The 20,033-nt window shown below is 38.0% G+C and overlaps 1 protein-coding gene across 1 annotated transcript in view; it reads left to right on the plus strand.

Annotated features, from left to right (window-relative positions):
• The first annotated feature begins 7,423 nt into the window (after positions 1–7,423).
• LOC121374448 overlaps positions 7,424–20,033 on the plus strand; it is a 39,269-nt gene continuing 26,659 nt past the window's right edge. Inside the window, exons 1-3 of the mRNA XM_041501550.1 lie at positions 7,424–7,441; positions 8,546–8,582; positions 17,672–18,907. Of these exons, the coding sequence (XP_041357484.1) occupies positions 7,424–7,441; positions 8,546–8,582; positions 17,672–18,907 (1,291 nt within the window). The remainder of the gene's footprint in view (positions 7,442–8,545; positions 8,583–17,671; positions 18,908–20,033) is intronic.

A 20,033-nucleotide genomic window follows, 5' to 3' on the forward strand; every position in this document is an offset into this window, starting at 1 on the left:
AAATCGCAGACCACATAGAATTGTTTTGTCATCTGGTTTGTTTGATATTCTATACACGTAATTAAAATCACACCTTACTGCTACACATGGAGAATTTTCGTTTAATAAATAAAACCAAATCCAAAAAATAGCACAGCCTTTGTGATAAATCGGACTTCAGGTTGATCGGTACTACATGCCCACAGGAAGGATATCTCGAGTGGGAGGATGGCGATCTCTAGAGGAGCAGGGCACAGACTCTAATGGGGAGGGGCACAAACCAGATTTGTTATCTTTATTTATACAGGGCCCCCACCCAGCGCCCCTCCCGGTTCTTACGGATCTATACTGGGTTCATATGCCATCCAGGGTGAGTTTTAATGGCTCAATGAAATAATGCCGCTACACTGACTTTTTTCCCCAACTAATAACTAGCCATTGATCCCGGTCTTGGACAGACAGCCCAGATAGCCGGGGTGTGTATGCCCCGAACAGCGTGCTTGTCTTTTAATTGGATTTAAACATGAAATGAATCAATTAAGCTATCAAGTATCCTGATGTCATTTCATTCAACAAGTCACAAGAAAGCTGTCATAAATGTCCCAGTAAACCAAAACGCTTTCCGAATGGTTGTTCTCAACGACAGATCACGTAGACATGAAAGGAAAGGAAATGAGTGTGTGTTTAATGACTTCCTCATTGACAACATATATGTTAAATTTGGTGATAGGACATATAGACATGAAATTGGAATCCCCATTGGCATTAACTGTACTCCACTAAACGCCGATTTGTTTCTCTATGCATATGAATAAGAATTTCTGACTATTCTTTGTTAAATCAAATAAAAAGAATCTGGCTAAATCTTTTAAGTTTACATTCCGCTATATTTATGATCTTATATCATTCAATAATAGCAAAATTACACATTACCTTCAACTGATTTACCCACGGGGTTAGAAATAAAAGAAATAAGCTGGATGACAAAAGGGATGACTTCAACTTTCCAGTAGTTAATTTTCCCTTTATACCTCAACATCCAAGATAACTTAGGACATTTACATTGTATGCAGATTTCAAACAACACCATATCATTCCGGAACAGAAATTGTTCCATCAGTCCAGAGACTCCTGAGGGCATTCAAAACGTTTTATGGTAGGCATTTGGAAGCTATGTACCTGCTAAATACAATGCACCACTGAACAAAATGATGGCTGCTGCTATTCTATATTTTTAACTTGTGCATACTTTTTCAACTCTTTGGTGAAAGTCTTGCACATTTATTTTCTTCATCGTTTATGGTGAAGTGACGGAGTTGACAGTTGTGGTGGCAGTACTCATGACGGGTGCCACCGGTGGGACAGGATATGCTCACCTTTCACGAACACCTGATATCATCACTGATTTGACAGTGATTCAAGAGTGCATGTCATCACAAATGTATTTATTCCAATAAGCTCTATCCTGTGCTAGTTTTGATTTGGGTAATGAGTTTGGGTGTAGCAGTATTCTTTGTGACTGTGCAAAGAGGATGAAATTCTCCAGTAAAGGATCCCTCGGGAGTGGATGTCCTATAGACGAGACACTAGATATTCATGGAATCAACCACTGTTTTGCCAAATGCCCATTTAACTCTGCATTGTCCATTTGATCGAATTTCTTGTTACAACCGATGCTCACGATTAATTTATTTTAAATTAAACATCCTTTGAAGGCATCAAGATCGAACGCTTGGCAATTATTCCGATTTTATACACACACACACACACATGCGTGCGCGCACGCACACACACACGCGCGCGCAGGTACGCACGCGCACACACACGCATGCACTCACGTACGCACTCACACCACACATATACACACGCACACACACACATACACAGACACGCACACACACACACGCATACACAGACAGATGGACACACACAGACACAGACACACAGACACACACACATGCACGCGCACCACAAGTGTACAAAACACAACCTGTCTGTGGTTAAATATATCAATATAAAAGACCCTTTGTTGCTAATTGGAAGGGATACCATATCTGCCGATTGCGGATTCTTTCTCATTATCTACATTCTAAAAGATCACCAGACACTTCATAGATTTTAGTGACAGTTACAATGTGCGGAGGTGTTTAACAAATGATAAGCTAACCTGAATTGGATATGTTTTAAACAACAAGTTGTAATTGAATAAATGGTATCTAATGAATAAGAATATAGTATCCTATTTCTTACTTATCCTGAATTAAAAAAAACCCAAACATTTTTCATATACATTTCTGTGTCTTTTAAAACTAAAACGTACTTTTGGAGGTTTCGCAGCTGGTAGAAATATGTATCGGATGTGTTAATATCAGTGGATTACTGTTCATACAGTTATACTAATCAAAATAAGCCTTGGGGCCACCTGGATTTCGACTTCAAATTCAAGATGGCCGCCAAAATCCAAAATGGCTGCTATACTACATTGAATTGACCTGTAATTGTCATATAAATGTAAACTTGGTATCTTTTCATGGGTTTTGAGGGTCAGTGATGTCATTTATAAGCATTTTAATAGTTTTAGAAAGAAATTTTAAATATTAACGTCGACAGTTTGTTGTTACATATTGAAACAGGTGTAATCAGTGTCAAGAAGTACGAATGGCACAGAAAGCTAAACGTCAATTGTCAGCATATTTTAGTGGATGTTTCATTCAGTTAATTTGGTAATATGGCACTTAAATGTGTTTAGCAAAACTGCTAATCTAGATATTTCATTGCAGAATGTCTCACCAGCCATTTCTAAATCTTAGATCGGCTGAGAAAGAAAGCTGCTTACTGTGCAATGAAAGGAGCAAAGGAATTGAAAAATGTACTACTATAAATGCAGAAGACACCACCTCATTACAGGAGCTTGCTGATAGATGGTTCAGTATTGAAGAAAGTTTATGTTCTGAACCACCATATAATGAGTTCCGGGAAGTGAAGGCTCGACTTTCTAACTTAAGGGAACATGCATTTGTTCATAAAACATGCCGAATTACATTCAGAAATAGAATTAAAAGAAAAGAAGCTCTAAATAAAAAAATCCAGCCGTCGGACAGCTCCACAGATGATATATCTAAAGATATTTCTCAAAAGAAAACGCAAAAGCCATAAAAAATTCCACGGTTAGCTACCAAGAAAAAACAGGTGTGTTTTGTTTGCAATAAAGTGTCGATATGTGATAATAAACCGTATAATAAAGGTGGTCTTGGCCGATGTTCCGAAGATAAAGCAGTTGATAAAATTAAACGCCAAATGGAAATGAAAATGTTAAACGAAGATGACAAGTACCATGAAGCTGCTACACGTTTAAATGTATTGCTTCATGGTGCTTGTGACATATTTGCTCTAGATCTGTATTACCATAAAATCCCAAGAAAAAAGATATCTTTTCAATTTCACAGATAAGTATTTTAACTCACCTTTGCTTGACGAAGCTTTGAAACGTGACATTGCCTGGATATTGCTGGATTCTGTAGCTTGTGATGATTTTGAAGGGGGTCCGGTTGGATCATGGACAGCATTTATGAAGTCCGTCACTGATATTGTTACTGCCATGTGCAAATTAGAATATCTCCCGGTTGTTCCATTGCCTCCACATGACAATGTCATCAAATGGTACATGGACATGATAATAGAAATGACAAATGACCTTGAAGTAGGACATATCTTTGTTCATGCTGATGAAGCTATCAATAGCAAGATGTTGATAATTTCGTGGCTGTTTGATGGAAAATATAATAAGATAATTCCTCTTATTGACGGATTCCATACAATTCTTGTGTGCTTGAAAATAATGTACAAGAAATATGGTTGCCTTGGATTCAGAGACTGGTGGGTGGATGCAGGAGTTATCGCCGATGGTTCTGTAGATCAAGCAATAGAAGGTCGTCACTATTACAGAAGTGTCCGCCTTCACAAGCAGGCATTTAATGCGCTTCTTCGAATTAGAATTCAAACGAATTCTGACAGCATTAACACTGAGTTACTCCAGTTACTGACCGACTTGAGACACCACTCATCTGCAGAAACGCTCCAGGCTGTGCTTCAGCATAAAGAATTTAAAAACCTGTGCTTGTTATTAATGAAAACAACGGGAACTCAATCACAGATGGTTGTTGAGTACCTAAAGGATGTTTCATCGATGTTATGTCTCATTAGCTCTGTTCGAGAAAATTGCATTGAAAGACATTTGGCACCAGAACGGGCTTTGCTACCTAAATGTTTTGCATTTGGTCACATGAATTATGCTAGGTATTTGACATTCCAGCATGTCAATCTTGAAATGTGTGAAATTAGTAACAATGCGGCATGGAATAATCTGGTAAAAAATGGTTTTGGCGGATCATTATCTGGAGAGCCATTTTCTACAATTCATGGAGACCTGATAACCGAAACAACAATAAACAGAGAAGTAAAGGTCAGAGGAGGACCAATGCAAGGAGGTTACAGCACCAATGACACAGCAACAGATACCTTCATTAAGACCAGCCATTTAATGGCCACAATACGAACTAAACTGCAAGCAAAACTTGATGTCATGACATCATCAGTTCACAGAGAAACTACGCTTAGTGCTCGAAGGGAACACGAACACTGGATTAATAGCCTTGTTCTTCAGCTGAAACAGTATTTTGACCCATTTATGAATGGTGCTGCCCGTCACATGAAATCTAAGAGCCGAAATTGAACCTAAAGTAATTGCAGGACTATTGTCTTCAACAAATGTTGGAGAAGGCTGCTACAAAGAATTTGTTGATCAAAGACTTACAACTACCGGAGAAAATAAGGTCATCATATTTGCAAAGATACCCAAACAAAATATAAAGACTGGAATGGAGAAAGTGAAGAAAGCTTCAAGCGTTGTCAACATTCTGAAAGAAGACAAGCATTCGGAATTTTAGTTGGAAAAACAACTTCCCCAGAGGAAGCACATTCCTATCCACTGACATCTATCCCACTGGCTTTGGCAACACCAGAGAATGACTTAAGGCAAGGGTCCAAAGCTGCACTGAGAAATTATTTGATAGAAGAATCAGATTCTGTCTGCAATAAACCATTAAAGAAATGTGATTGGTTAATTGATGGTATGGCCGCTATAAAATCTGTGCCACCCAAAGACACTTGGGGAGACTATGCAAATGTTCTTCTGAAATTTTGTATGCCACTGGATACCGTAGATGCACTGGGTGTAGGAATCATATTTGATTCATACAACATGAACACAGTAAAACAATTGACTCAAATTAGACGTGGTAAACCTGGTAGACGAATCTACATCACAAGTGCTGCGCAAAGTATGCCAAAAGGAAAAGACTGGGATTCGTTTTTGAGAAATGGTGAAAACAAAACACAGTTGATAAGTTTTCTAGTTAACCATTATAAAAACAGCAGTGTACATATTCCACTTAAGCTAACAGAAGAAGAAGAGACTTGGCTAATAACTCCTTCAGCTGTTGAGCAGTTGCCTTCATGCAACCACCCTGAAGCTGATACAAGGTTGATTCTTGAAGCTTCCAAGTCGGTAAATCCAGTCATTGTTGTAGCAACAGACACAGATATTTTGATTCTTCTCTGCTATGCGTATTCATGCAGCAAGGCTGACAATATCTGGATGATGAAAATTGACCACCAACGGTATGTTAACATATCTACTATCCATCGCTATTATGGAGATGAGTTATGCCGGCTGTTGCCAGCCTATCACAGTATAACAGGTTGTGACACAACTTCCTTTCCATTTGGTATTGGAAAGGTAAAACCATTTAAAAGAATGATGAATCTGAAGAAGGGCTGTCTCCTGTCTACTTTGGGAACTTCCGATATTTCTGTGAATGATCTCTCTTCAGCAAAACAGTATTTGCAAACAATTATGTATGGTGGAAGGGAAGGTGAAACATTTGCTGGTACCCGTGTCAGAATGTATGAAAAACAAAAGATAAAATCCAGCAATACTCTTATTCCTGATGAGAGCATTTGTGTACAGCATGTCAAAAGAAGTGATTTTCAAACTTTTATTTGGAGACAATGCTTGGAGCAGAACATCTACCAACCTGCTCTAGACGACCGAGGCTGGCAACAAACAGAATACAGCATCAGACCGATATGGTTTACTGGTCCTCAATTTCCTCCATCTTTGACGAAGGCCAGCAGACGACCAAAACAGAAACCAGATGGCGGATATGAAGCAGACAAAGAAGATGTTGTGCGAGACCTATCTGGACCTCGTCAGAAGAAGAGAAGACACGAAACTGTGAAGTCTCTTGATGATTCGATTGGTTACTTAGGTGAACATGAAGATGAACTACAAAACAGTGATAGCACTAACACAACTTCAAGTACCTCCAACATTGAGAATGATAGCCAATCAGAATGCTTAAGATTCCGACTCTGACATTTATTTCTAGGGCTAAAATTGTGTTTGACTCTGAATCAAAGATTAATTCAAATTAGTAGATCTAGTTTAAAGTAAAACTTCATTAGAGTACATTGTTTGCATACAGCATATTGATCCTAGTTTGAATGCTAAAACCAAAACACTAACTATAAACAATCTTTATCTTTTTTCTGTCAACTAGATAGTAATAATGTACTACTGAATAAAGAATAAACGGTTGATATCTAAGTACATGTGTCTTTCAATTATTTAACTGCTAGTATGTCAATAGTGAAATATTTTTTTAGCTGTTAAACAGTTTAACAGCTGCAAATCGGCATTTAATATCTACAGTTTGCTTCCAACAATTTCAATATCTTCATAAATGACTTCCTTGACCTCGAAAACCCCTAAATACATCTGCAAGACGAGAAACTTTGTATTGCGGCCATTTTGGATTTTGGCGGCCATCTTGAATTTGGAGTCGAAATCCAGGTGGCCCCAAGGCTTATTTTGATTAGTATAACCATATGAACAGTAATCCACTTACAGAAGTTTGTCCTAAAAAATATTTAGTTTGGTTCTGGGATGCACCAGTCTATTAATTATGAAAAACATTATCTACGTAAATCCATGCTTTATTGAGGAAAAATGCAAATGCGATCGATCATTGTAGTCATCCGCTTGCATTGTGTCGCTTTTCGTCTGACCACATTTAGAAATGTCATTTTGGGTTTGTTGGGTTATATTTAGGTTTAACCAAATAATATATCATATTGGATGACAAGATAATGATGAAGCAAAAAGCACACAGAATGGAATTGATTATTTAATGAAGTGTTTGTCCGCCATCATCAATTATACAGTGGCTCCGCTGGGTGGAAATATGCAACATTGAGCCTGGCGACACGGGTACCTACTGGCGACAATACTTACAGGTTGTGTTGACAACTGTAAAACATCGCGTCACGTTATAGGACTGCATCGATGTGGGCTCCGAATAGAAAGCTGATTACGTTTTGAGAGATGGAGTATTTTCAAAGCGTAAGTTTTAATGGTAGCTTTTTAAAACATTTTATTTACATTTTGAGTACTAGATGATGATTATGATGATGAAAATAATAATTGATAATAATAATAATAATAATAATAATAACATTATTATTATTATTATTACTATTCTTCTTCTTATTGTTGTTATTGTTATTGTTGTTATCATTATTATTAAAACATAAAGTTGTAACTTAAAAGCTTGGAAGTAATGTATCCAAGAATGTACTAGACTAAAGCAATGTTTTTAAAATAGGAAATAATATTTCTTCCTGTAAAAACTTCAATATTGCAGTGGAGTCATAAGCTTCTAATGAAATTACAAGTATTATATGTACAAAATTATATAAAGAAAAGTATACGTTCCTTTAAAAACAATGTATGATACGTCTTGTTGAAATTTAGTGTCTTGCGTGTTCTTGGTTAGCTCAGTCAGTTCAGTTCTCACCTGAAGTGCTTGCGTCGTAGGATCGAACCACCTCGGTAGATCTATTCAACTGATTGGATTTTTGCTCGTTACTGGTCGGTTAAAGACCGTGGTATGTGCTTTCTTGTCTGTGGGAAGTGCATATAAAAGATCCCTTGCTGCTAATGGAAATATGTAGCGGGTTTCCTCTGATGACTACGTGTCAGAATTATCAAAATGTTTGACATCCAACATCTGATGATTGATTAATCAATGTGCTCTAGTGGTGTCGTTAAACAAAAAAACGTTCAACTTTTTTGTTTTTAAGTACCGTATAGAAATATATATATATCCTACTGACTCCCCAGAATGTGTTAGAATTCAGAATAATTTAAATGATCGTAAACATGTTCTCCAGATAAACGGTAAACATGCTGAGCTGTGGGGTGATTATGCGTTCAGAAATAAATGTGTGTGACTAAACGTAAATGTTATTATTTGAAGCAAAAGAACAACAAAAATCCCAGAAAGAAAAACAACAACACAAAAAACAACAAGAACAAAGAAACCATTGAAAATATATATTACTATGTTGTAGCTTGTATGATGCCAAAACCGCTTTGTTATATCGTATGAACAATTTTAATGAAAGTGTAAAACTTACCCAGTTTTATGTGTGTTTTGTCCTTTAGGTTTTGTATTTGCTCGTGACTGTCATCCCTGGAGGAGGTGAGTGGTTGTTTTAATAGTGTAGTTTTATAAATATTATTATTATATTAATATCATTTAAAAAATCAAAATGAGTTCTTAAATCACATAATTTAGTATTTTAATTTTATCCTATAACTTACACATGATATCCATATCATAAACACATGCGATAATTCAATGTACTAACCCGTATAATAATGGTGTGCAAATTTAAAGGTATGTACTATGTTTTGCTGTCAATGGGTAATTTGTTTACAAGCCAACCTGAACGTAACCTTTTCATAAGATTTAGTTAAAATGCGTGACCTCAAACTAATTTGTGCTAATCGTGACGATGTCATATGGAGGCGACATTAGTACTATTATTTATTAAATACCGAGTGGAAATGTTATTTGAGAAGTGCCATCGGATACACGTGTCTTTTAATAAGTAAAATATAACCCTCATTTAGTTAATCGGTATTTGCCTCGGCTGAGCCTCGACAAATACCGATTAACGTAGACTCTGTATGTATGTATGTATGTCTGTATGTATGAAGCGACGGTCCCGGCCGAATTGCTATACAAACTAGTAATAACGACCTTCGAAAACTCAAAATTCGAACACTCGATAACCTCGACCTCTCGACATAATTCTTTAGTCCCGCCATAAAGTTTTAATTGTTTATGCATCTCAAAAACTCTACGCGTGTGGATTGATCAAACTGTCGTTGCTGGTAATATTTTAAAAACGATTGACTTGTCAATCAAGTCAATCAGACGAAGCGCGCCTGACTCGGGGTGGTCTGGGCTGTCAAGGATTAAGGTGATAATTACAGAATAATAGATCGCCGGCTACGCGGAACGCACTTTCCCTGTGTTTGGGTGTCGGTGTTCGTAAATATTATATTACCTCATGTACCATGTATATGGTCTGAATGAATAAAGAATTGAATTGTTCGTACATGGCTTCATACATAATTCAGATACAGTCTGGTTAACTTCAAAGAGCACTTGTAATAATTGTTAGCGCTTTTGTTTTTAAAATAAATGTTAGTTCCTTATTTGCATTAGTGCTTTTTAACGAGTTTTCTTATTTAAAATGATAAAAATTATTAAAACAATTTTGTGAACAAATCTACTGAGTGTTATTCGGCATTCAGTGTTTTATTGGTTAGTTACGTTCCGCAATGTTTTGACATCTGCAAAATCATTTACTTACTTTTACAATATACGCAAAATAAGTGTATCACAGGAGTCGGAAGATGCCAACAAAAGGGGTGGGGTGACAGTTATATATTAATTCGCCTTTCAACTGGCGATGCATAGTTTTCAGAGTTGAGAAGTAGGCAGTGATGTGCACACTTCTTACAATATTAAGCGAAAACATCCAGCTAATTTTAACTCTTATATATTAATTTCGAAAACTCAAACTCCCTGAAACTCGAACTGTTTCGTCGTCCCCTTCAAGATCGAATTATCGAAGTTTGACAATATATATATATAATGCGTCTACATTCTTCTTATGACAAAAGAAAAAACACAAAAAAAGAAAAAAGAAAAGAAAACAACAACAATAAAAAGAAAGGAAAAACAAACCAAAATCAGGTTCGGCTAGCACGCTATTAACAGTAGGGTCGAACCTCTTTAGTGGATGTACAGTCAGTGCTCCACGACTGGCATATATCGTGGTATGTACCATTATCACTGAAGGAAAGTGCATAATTATACGAAATTATTGCTGCTAATCAGCAATTCATGTACATAATTATGACGGCAGTCAGTTTTTTCTTCCATTCTCTGAATCATATGTATTACTCCAGCAGGCACTCATAACGGGCAAAATAAAAAGAATAATTTCTCACTGAGAAATTATCATGTATTGGTTTAACGAACAATACTATTGGATGATTTGACGCTTACAAACCAATGACCTTGGCGGTACTAACTATTACGTCATCACAATTTGGCAAACACACAATAACGTCATGTAGTTTAAAGAGTTGGCGTTTACGGCTGTCTGTTTTTTGGTGTTAAATTTATAACAAAATGTCATTTTAATGCAATTCATTATAGATTTTGTACCAGAATAAAGAGAACTTTTGTTTTTGAAAATTATCTATGAACGTGATTAAATAACAAAGTTATAGCAATATTCAGAACAGTGCGTAAAATGGTTTATATTGTTTTTATGCATGTGTGTCGAAAATAAAGGCTTTTCGAGAAAACCCCCACCCAGCTCAGGTAATGAATAGTGTGACGGTACATGCTCTTAATTTCTTTTCGCCTGTGGCGATATTAATTGTTTTAGAGGATCGTGTGCAGTTCCAAATGCACTTAGCCAGATGGGCAACTTGTTACGTAATACCTCTGCGCGACGGTGGTCGTGTTCTGTGCTTAATACACACCCAGAGCAGGTGCGGAGGCCATGTGGCGAGTAGTTACGTAATACCTCCGCGAGTGCGGTTTTTACAACCGTGATTTGGCAACGATCGGCGTCAGCCAGTCTGACGATCAGAGGAAATATACTGACTCTGGTCGTGGTGGAAACTCACATGATAAGATTCGGTGCCGCGATGTACTCCCAGGCGATATTCGATTTATAATAAATAGCTAGTGTTTTAGAGTTATTTGGAGAAACATAGGAAGGTATCCAGGGGCACGGTCGTCGTCCACTGAACGATCTATATTAGTTCAGACGGGACTTTGGTAAATATATATTTCTGCTCTGTGTATAACCTTGATGTGATTGATGTGACTTTAAATATTTTAATACTGTATTATACCAATATTCTTTAGACAGTGTCTTCGGTCATCTGACGAAGTAAATCGTAGACTTATTGTTCTATATTTATACGAGTATTTGGTAATATAAAGCTTAGCCAGTCATCCTAGAAGACCTAGGTAAACTGTAGGTTATTGTCTTTATTGTGATAGGTACCAGTATTAATTCTGTGTTACAAGGTTACTGAACGAGTAGTAAGGGTTAATTAAAAATTAACCAGTTAGGAATAGTGCTGTAATTCCTTTATTAATTAAGTTCTCCTGGCAGCGTTTCTCAATTATCACACGTGTGGGTGTTGTGTCACGGTGATGTGATTAGCATATTGTGTAAACTAGACACCTAGAGATTAACTAATTAAGTGATCAGTTCCTGGGTTGTTATTATTGTTGTTATTAATTAACTACAGCGGCAGTACATTTGTCAGCGTAGGTTAATACAGATTCCAAAGTGTATTGTGTTTTTGTTGTGTTTTCTAGTGAACTAAACTTGCTATAATAATATATACTTTATAAGATCTTATCTCTGATCATACCTAGAGACGAGCCACAGCGTGTATAACTGCCTGTTACAGAGAGATCTAATAGATATACAGTTAGGAGAGATATTTGGACAATCGTGTTTTATTCAGTTACGGGTATTATAGAATCCCCGTGACAAATAGAATACCAAACCCGGTACCAGTTATTATAAAATTTATGTCCCTCGTGAAATTATTTTTATTTGTCACTCGCAATAGCTTGTGAAAACTGGAAATTATTTCACTCGGGACATAAATTTGGTAATAACTGGAAATACGTTTATTATCCTGTATATAAGACACCTCTCAGCCGCTGATTAAAACGTGTGCCGATCTTTTGTGAAAGGAAACTCTCTTCCTTGAGATGGAATGTTTATGAAATATTAACAGTACCGCCTTTAAAATTATCTCCTGTCACATTAGTTTCGCTTCGATTGTCGTCACGAATGACTGGTGACGTCCCTTTATCGAGATTCAGTGAATGCTGGGAGTTCGGAGGAAAACAGAATATATCTAGTTTATATCCCTTGATGAATTTTGTGTTTTTATGCTGGACATTAATTATACATATGACCATTTACGTACGTAGTTATGATCATGCCTGTTATGGAAATGCACCACTGGACCTAGAATAAAAGTATCTATCACCGTCGTGAAGTATAGATAAGGTAATTTCAACCCGAGAGACAATTGTTTTGTTTGTGAGGGCCGAGGTTTACAGAGGCCCTTACAAAAACATTTTGTCCCGATGGTTGAAACTGCCTTATCTATACCTGACAACGGTCATTGATTCGTTTTCTTGCCCATTTAATTATCAGTAACAAAACATTAATTTGGTAAACGACGTTTTGTTTATTGTAGAACGATTCGTAAACATTTTACCTACAACGACATGTAAAACATGAGTTATGACATCACGCGTATGTAGAAATCGTCTAGCTCTCGGGTCAGGCTTATAGGATATTAAACGAGCGTCCATTTCGTATCGTGTTTATGTCCCGAGTGAAATAATTTTCAATTATCACGAGCTTTAGCGAGTGATAATGAAACTTATTTCACGAGGGACATAAACATGATACGAAATGGTAGCGAGTTTAATATCCTATTTATTAACCATAATCGATCTTAATTTATATCACTCAACCGGTTTGGTTGATGTTCCTGTAGGGTTGTAGTGCGCCAATCGATGACGTCGAAGTGTTGCGTAACGCCAAGTGGGATGTATCACTTTGATATGTACCAAGATATGTTTAACCACATGAGTAATAAAGATTTATCTATCCCTAGGGTCAGACAGATTTTTCTAGCACCGTGCAAAAGTTGGATAACCCTGTCGAGTGGGCATGAATAATAGACTCCATCATATGGGGTCATGTAAAATTTAACACTACAAATTGAAAAGAAAGCTTTTAAACTGAAGGTTTTAGCAAAAAAATTATTAATTTAAAACTAATGACCTCATGTCACCATCGCACATTAATATGACGTTATATATTACCAACGACGTCATGTTAAAGGAGTGCGCGTGATATCCCATGTAGGAGAGAAATTTCTTACATAGCTTTCTTTCATGGGATAACTATGTACTATATAGCTGAGGATCAGAGAAAGATTTATTCCGCATGGGCTGACATCATGGAATAGGTCTGTCTTGCATGGCTAGAGATGTGAGAAAGATTTATCTAGCCCTAGGGTCAGACAGGATTTTTTAGCACCGTGCAAAAGCTGGCTAACCCTGTCCAGTGGGCAAGAAAGATTTAGTCCAGTGGGCAAGAATAATAAATAAGTTATAATCAGCTAATTCCCAAAGACATGACAAAATACGAAGCCCTACTTTCCCGTTCCTTAATTTTCGGGGAGGAATGTAGCCCAGTGGTAGAGCGTTCCATAAAGACTTAGTGCGATAGATTACGTGATAGTTCGCCTACGGAAAATCCCCCGCCCCACACACGTTACAATCATCCCCTATGACCGATGCATGGAAGACCGTGGTATGCACTGTCCTGTTTGTAGGAAGGTGCATGTAAAAGCTACTCTGCTACCTTTTGGTAGAAGTAGCCCATGTGACGGGAAATGCGTAATGCGTAATTAATTAGTAAATCCTCCAAATGCTTAATTGCATCTCTCTGTGTTTCCCCGTTTGGGATTGGGATATTTCTCGTTGCAGCCAGTGCACCACGACTGGTATATCAATGACCGTGGTATGTGCTGTCCTTTCTGTGGGATTATGCATATAAAAGATCCCTTGCTACTAATAGAAAAATGTAGCGGGTTTCCTCTCTAAAACTATATGTCAAAATTACCAAATTTTTGACATCCAGTAGCCGATGATTAATAAATCAATGTGCTCTAGTGGTGTCGTTAAACAAAACAAGCTCTCTGTGTTTCTACGGTTATACACAATATTGAGCTCAAGTAATACCACAATGGTTCACTCTCATATTTGTTTGTTTTGTTATTTTTTTAATTTGTGTTGCCTTTTCACGACTTGGTCCTTCCCCCCTCCCCCAACATATTTCCTGCATCCGGCCCTGCTATAACAGTCTGTCAGCCCTAGTGTTATATCACTATATGCGTTATATATCTAATGATGTGTATGTTATCTATGGCAGGGCTATGCAGTTACGGAAATAGACGTTATGCCTGGTGGTCGATAGTTAACAATTTAATGAACATGATATGTGTGTTTTTATTAAATACTTACAGATCAGTAGTTAGCACGCGTACCGTGAATAACTAATGGCAATCAGATACACATTAGGCAGAGGTGCGTACATAATACGCATCCAGTGTAAATAATGAGTCGATGAATTAAAGGCGTCATGTTATAAACACATAATAACCGGGATTAATTATATTATTAATGGTTATTAGCCATCAGACATCTGGTTTGAATATTTAAATTGTCAAATTTCTACTTCAGGTAATAATGTCAATTGGCCACATTATGTAAAAAGAGTTATTACTATTAGATCTTTAAACAAAAAATGTGCGCATGGTTCTTTCGATTAATATTTTTAAATCGGAAAAATACTTGTTGCTAGTTCTTATAATGTGTTAATGTTATAAGCATAATTTAAAAAAAATATATATTTGAGTAAAATTTAGTTTAGACTTAAATATGTTTATATTATTTGTGTAAACTTCATTGATATATTGTGGCGTAGGAATTCATTGTGGCGTAGGAATACAAAGTCACATTGATAAACAGCTAAAAGAAGTGACCACAACATGACGTCATTTTGTCAAATGACGTCATTTAGTAAGCGACGTCATTTTCCCGGTCTTTATTCTGTGCGTTTTTTGTTCATTGGTGTGCAATAAAACACTATACTCGTTTCCGTATGAGACTGTTTATAATACAACGCGCGTGTTTTTAATCGTACAGCACTCGCTTTCACTCGTAATGTACGGTCGTTAGTATTTTCTACATGTATTTAACAGGATATGAAGTATTAAACACGTGGTCAAGAATGAAAGAGAAACACTGTTACCATATATCAGCAACCTACTCTCTTTTCATTAGCAGAAAGGTTCACTGTATGACAAGCGTAATTTCTAAAACAGAACAGCTTCTATCACAGTCTTTGATATACCAGCATTGAACTACAATAAACATAGCCCATTGTCTATATGTATATGCATATATAGAGATAGAGACACGACACGCAGGTGTATCTTAAATAAATGATTTTTAGGCATATTTTGATGTTTAAATCGAAACATAAATCTCTATTTTACTACAGATGAAAACAGCCATCGTTTTTTCGTCCTCCTGTTCTTTTTCTTCGTTTATTGACAGACACATAAAAGAGCGCATAAATCTGGTGCCAAACACTGATGGGCGCCTTTAAAAAGTCTAATAGGTATAACGATTTTTGGTAATGCATTCTAGATCACCTTTTATAAAAGATGAAGGCTTTGTGGCCGTATTGACATGTCTTGGGTGATCGTATACAGTTTCTGTGTTTGAAAATGTTTTAAGCGAATAATGTCCGATATTTTTAGTTTTATTACTTTTACACCATTGTCGTAGATTGCCATTCCAGTGTGTGAGAATGTGTTTGAACAAACGGTGTGTGCATAGCACAATAAAAGACAACATCGTTTTCTATTACCGACCTCGACTGTGTAGTGGTTAAGCCATCGGAGTTGAAGCTGGTAGGTACTGGGCCGTGACCATATGTCTGACGGCATATAATGGTAAATAAAATGTGTTGAGTGCGTCGTTAAAATAAAACATTTCCTTCGTTCCTACGAAGGTTAGAATGGCGAATGCCGTTTTATTTTACAACTTTACTAATCTATCTATCAAAGAACTATCTAACACTGCTTACATCCACCGAAGGTTCAAGCAACCCTGTCGTAGGCACATTCTCTACATTTCCAACCGAATGTGTCCAAGACCGGAAGGGGAGGGGGGGGGGGGGGGGGGGGGAGGAGGGGACTTTGCTTTTTTTTATGAGTAGGTCTACTAGGTCCAAATGACGTCTTCAAAGCCTTGTCGTCTACCAATATCTATACACTAAAACAAAACAGTTTTTAAAAAACAAGAGAGAGAGAGAGAGAGAGAGAGAGAGAGAGAGAGAGAGAGAGAGAGAGAGAGAGAGAGAGAGAGAGAGAGAGAGAGAGAGAGAGAGAGAGGGGGGGGGGAGAGATGTTTACTTTCAAACAAATAGTGCAAGTAATGTTATTTGGCTAGCGAAAAACATTTTATGCTTCATCAAATGCTATCAGACATAATTACATCTATTTTAATATTTGCAGTATCTAGGCACGAAGAATGTGTTATTAGTTTTATCGGGATGTAAAAGTGGAACAAATGATGTTCTGTTATTAATATATGCTTTATATTTGCTTTTGTAGTGATGAGTTGTAGGGTGAGCCGATCCCATTGTGTTATCCTGGTTCCAGCTTATGCTGCACAAATTTAGCAATGTAGTATATGTATTGATTGTGTTGTTATTTTTGTTTTTGTTTGTTTGCTTGTTTACTTGCATGCTTGAAGGTTTTTGTTTGTTAGGTGTGTATGGGTTTTTTGTGGGGATTTTTTTGTTTGTTTGTTTGTTGTTTGTTTGTTTGCTTTTTGTTTGTTTGGTTGTTTGTTTTTGGGTGGGTTTTTTTTTGGGGGGGGGGGGTGTTTGTGTGGGGTTTTTTGGGGGGTGGGGTGGGGGGGGTATATAAATCATCTTATACTGGTCATCGGTAACTGAAAGCCTAGGTAATTTTTAAAAACAAAGGTTTGTTTTCAATCTTACACTGGCAAGGGCTTTTTTCTCTCATTCTGTATCCCAATTGTTACAATTATTATAATTATTCAATAGCTAATAGTTGCTGTTTATATAGCAAGGCAATATACAAAGCTATTGGAGTAGGCGGTAGGTGTAGGTGTTGGCTGTTAAGACGTCCACCACCGTTGCCAAAATGGGTTATAAAATGTAAGAACAGTTAGATTTAAAATGTACCAGAATAAATTAAAATAATCTAATAATTTGAAAGCTTACAGCCTGTTGTTTAGCGTGTTGGAGGTGCCACCACTCCACCCCACCACCACAACAAACTCCCTCAGAAAAATGTCCTGTTTACTTTAATAAGGCTTTTCTTGTCCAAGTTGAGAATAATCTATATTACTCTGACCCGATTCATTTTGTGCCCATCCCACTAGAGATTGTGCCCCCTACACTAGAGGTTGTGCCTCCCCCAACTTCAGATATTGTTCCTACGGCTCCGTTCTAATAATTCCAGGTTAGGTACATCACTGCCCACTTACTCCACCCAGAATTCCCTCCAACAGGTCAGTGTTATTTGTGAATATTTTACTTCCAGGTTTCACGACAGTAGATTACACTGGGACGGAATTCCTCATCACCTTCACCCGGAACTTGTATAGCACCGGCGCCCTCTACGTCCGGCTGTCAGCGGAACGGAATGCTAGTGTGACGATACAGAACAATCTCTTAGTCACATCCACAAGCATGTTCGTGCCGGGTGGCACGTCGGTTCAAGTCTCGCTTCCCGACAATACACTAAGGTATTCCAGTGACCTGGCTGTCGAGCAGAAATCATTGTACATATCATCGACATCACCAATCAGTGTGCATACCCTCAACTATTACAAAATATCAACAGACGGGTACCACGCTATACCGGTGAAAGCCCTGTCTACAGAGTACATAACTGTTTCGTATCCTGTTGCCGGAAACAACGATGGGAGGATAGTGGTCGCTGCCGTAGAAGATGATACGGTAGTTAAAATCAACTTCAAACTGGCAGACGGTGGTACGTGTAGCGGTTCCCAGCTGGGAAATGGTCAGGAAGGATCGTACTCGTTGAATCGTTATGACGTCATCGGCACGGCCTGCACGGGCGACTTTACCGGAACAATCGTCACGAGCAACAAACCAATCACAGTGCTCGTTGGTCATAAATGCGCCAAAGTTCCCTTGAGTAAAGACGGCTGCGACAAGCTGGAGGAAATGCTGCCCCCGACACAGACCTTTGGCAACTCGTTTGTTCTCCACCACCTCGGTGGAAGAGATACGGGTGCTTTATATCGCATCGTTGCCAAGGACAACGACACGACTGTGAACAGCAGCAATGGACAGACATTTTCCATCAACAGGGGTGATTTCGTTGAACTCGATACTCTTCTTACTGGTCAGCTGTGCATTACTTCTACCAGACCAGTTTTGGTTGTTCTAATCGCCAAAGGAAAACATGCCGGCGACAATGTAGGATTGGGAGACCCTTTCCTCTCTATTGTACCATCAACCAGGCAGTACCTACCCAAGACGTTTGTTAGCTACCAGATGGATTTACCCATCCCAGTGAAGTACTATGTTACAGTCGTTGTCCAGAAGGATGACGTTGCTGGTTTAAGCACGAGCGTGAACTTCGTGTTTGTTAACATACCCTCGTGTGACTACGTCGTGGCGACAGTGGAACAGACGTCGAAGACTCTGACTGTCAACACCGGCAGCAGCGTCCCAGTTGGAATCATGACGTACGGTTTGGGAGTCAACGATCCCGTTGGTTTCGGATATCCTGTTGGCATGGCGTTAGGTGAGGGTTTTTTAAACTGTTTTTGTTAAGACACTGGTGGACTATTAAAGGGGCGTTCTCATTATGCGATTAGTCGCACCGACTTGTACCATGCGATCGAATCGTACCGTGAGAACACCTAAATCGGAACAACTTTAGTCTTATACGTTCCGATTTTTGTAGGGCAGACACATCGCATGTGACAGTTCGCAACGACTAATCGCATAATGTTAAAGTTAAAATTTGTTTTGTTTAACGACACCACTAGAACACATCGATTAATTAATCATCGGCTATTGGATGTCAAACATTTTGGTCATTCTGACTAGTAGTCATTAGAAGAAACACGCTTCAGTTTTCCTTAATGCAGCAAGGGATCTTGTTTATGCATTTTCCCAGAAAGAGGAAAGCACATACTACGGCCTTTGACCAGTTGTGGTGCACTGATTGGAACGAGAAAAAACCCAATCAGTTGAAGGGATCCACCGAGGTGATTCGATCCTTCGACCCATGCACCTCAATTGAGCACAAAACCGAGTAACCTAAATCCCGCGCGTTGGGCAGCAGACTTCAGGCCCCGTGGCCTGAATATTAATCATCTTCATTTATATTTATTGATATTCATACCCTTCCTAGTAAAACAGTAGCTTGTTCCGCTCAATATGAAGAAGAAGGAAATGCTTTATTTAACGACGCACTCATCACATTTTATTTACGGTTATATGATGTCAGAGATATGGTTACGGCCGAACACAGATATTGAGAGAGAAAACCCGCTGTCGCCACTTCATGGGCTACTCGATTAACAGCAAGGAATCTTTTATATGCACCATCCCACAGACATGATAGTACATACAACGGCCTTTGTTAAGGCAGTTGTCGAGCACTGGCTGGAACGAGAATCCGCCCAAAAGAGTAAACAGAAGTACAAACGAATAATATGAAAGTTTCAACTTTGGCAGCACAATGTACTTTTTAAATTTAATTATGTATGTATATGTGTGTGTGTGTGTGTGTGTGTGTGTGTGTGTGTGCGCTTATGCACGCGCGTGTGTTTATGTGTACTACATTCATCTATTCGTGTGTGTATTGGCAGGTGCATGTGCAGTAAAGGATGTAATTAAGTTGGAGGTGCACCCAACTTTTG

The sequence above is a fragment of the Gigantopelta aegis genome, chromosome 6 (genome assembly GCF_016097555.1).
Source record: "Gigantopelta aegis isolate Gae_Host chromosome 6, Gae_host_genome, whole genome shotgun sequence".
Lineage (NCBI taxonomy): Eukaryota > Metazoa > Mollusca > Gastropoda > Neomphalida > Peltospiridae > Gigantopelta > Gigantopelta aegis.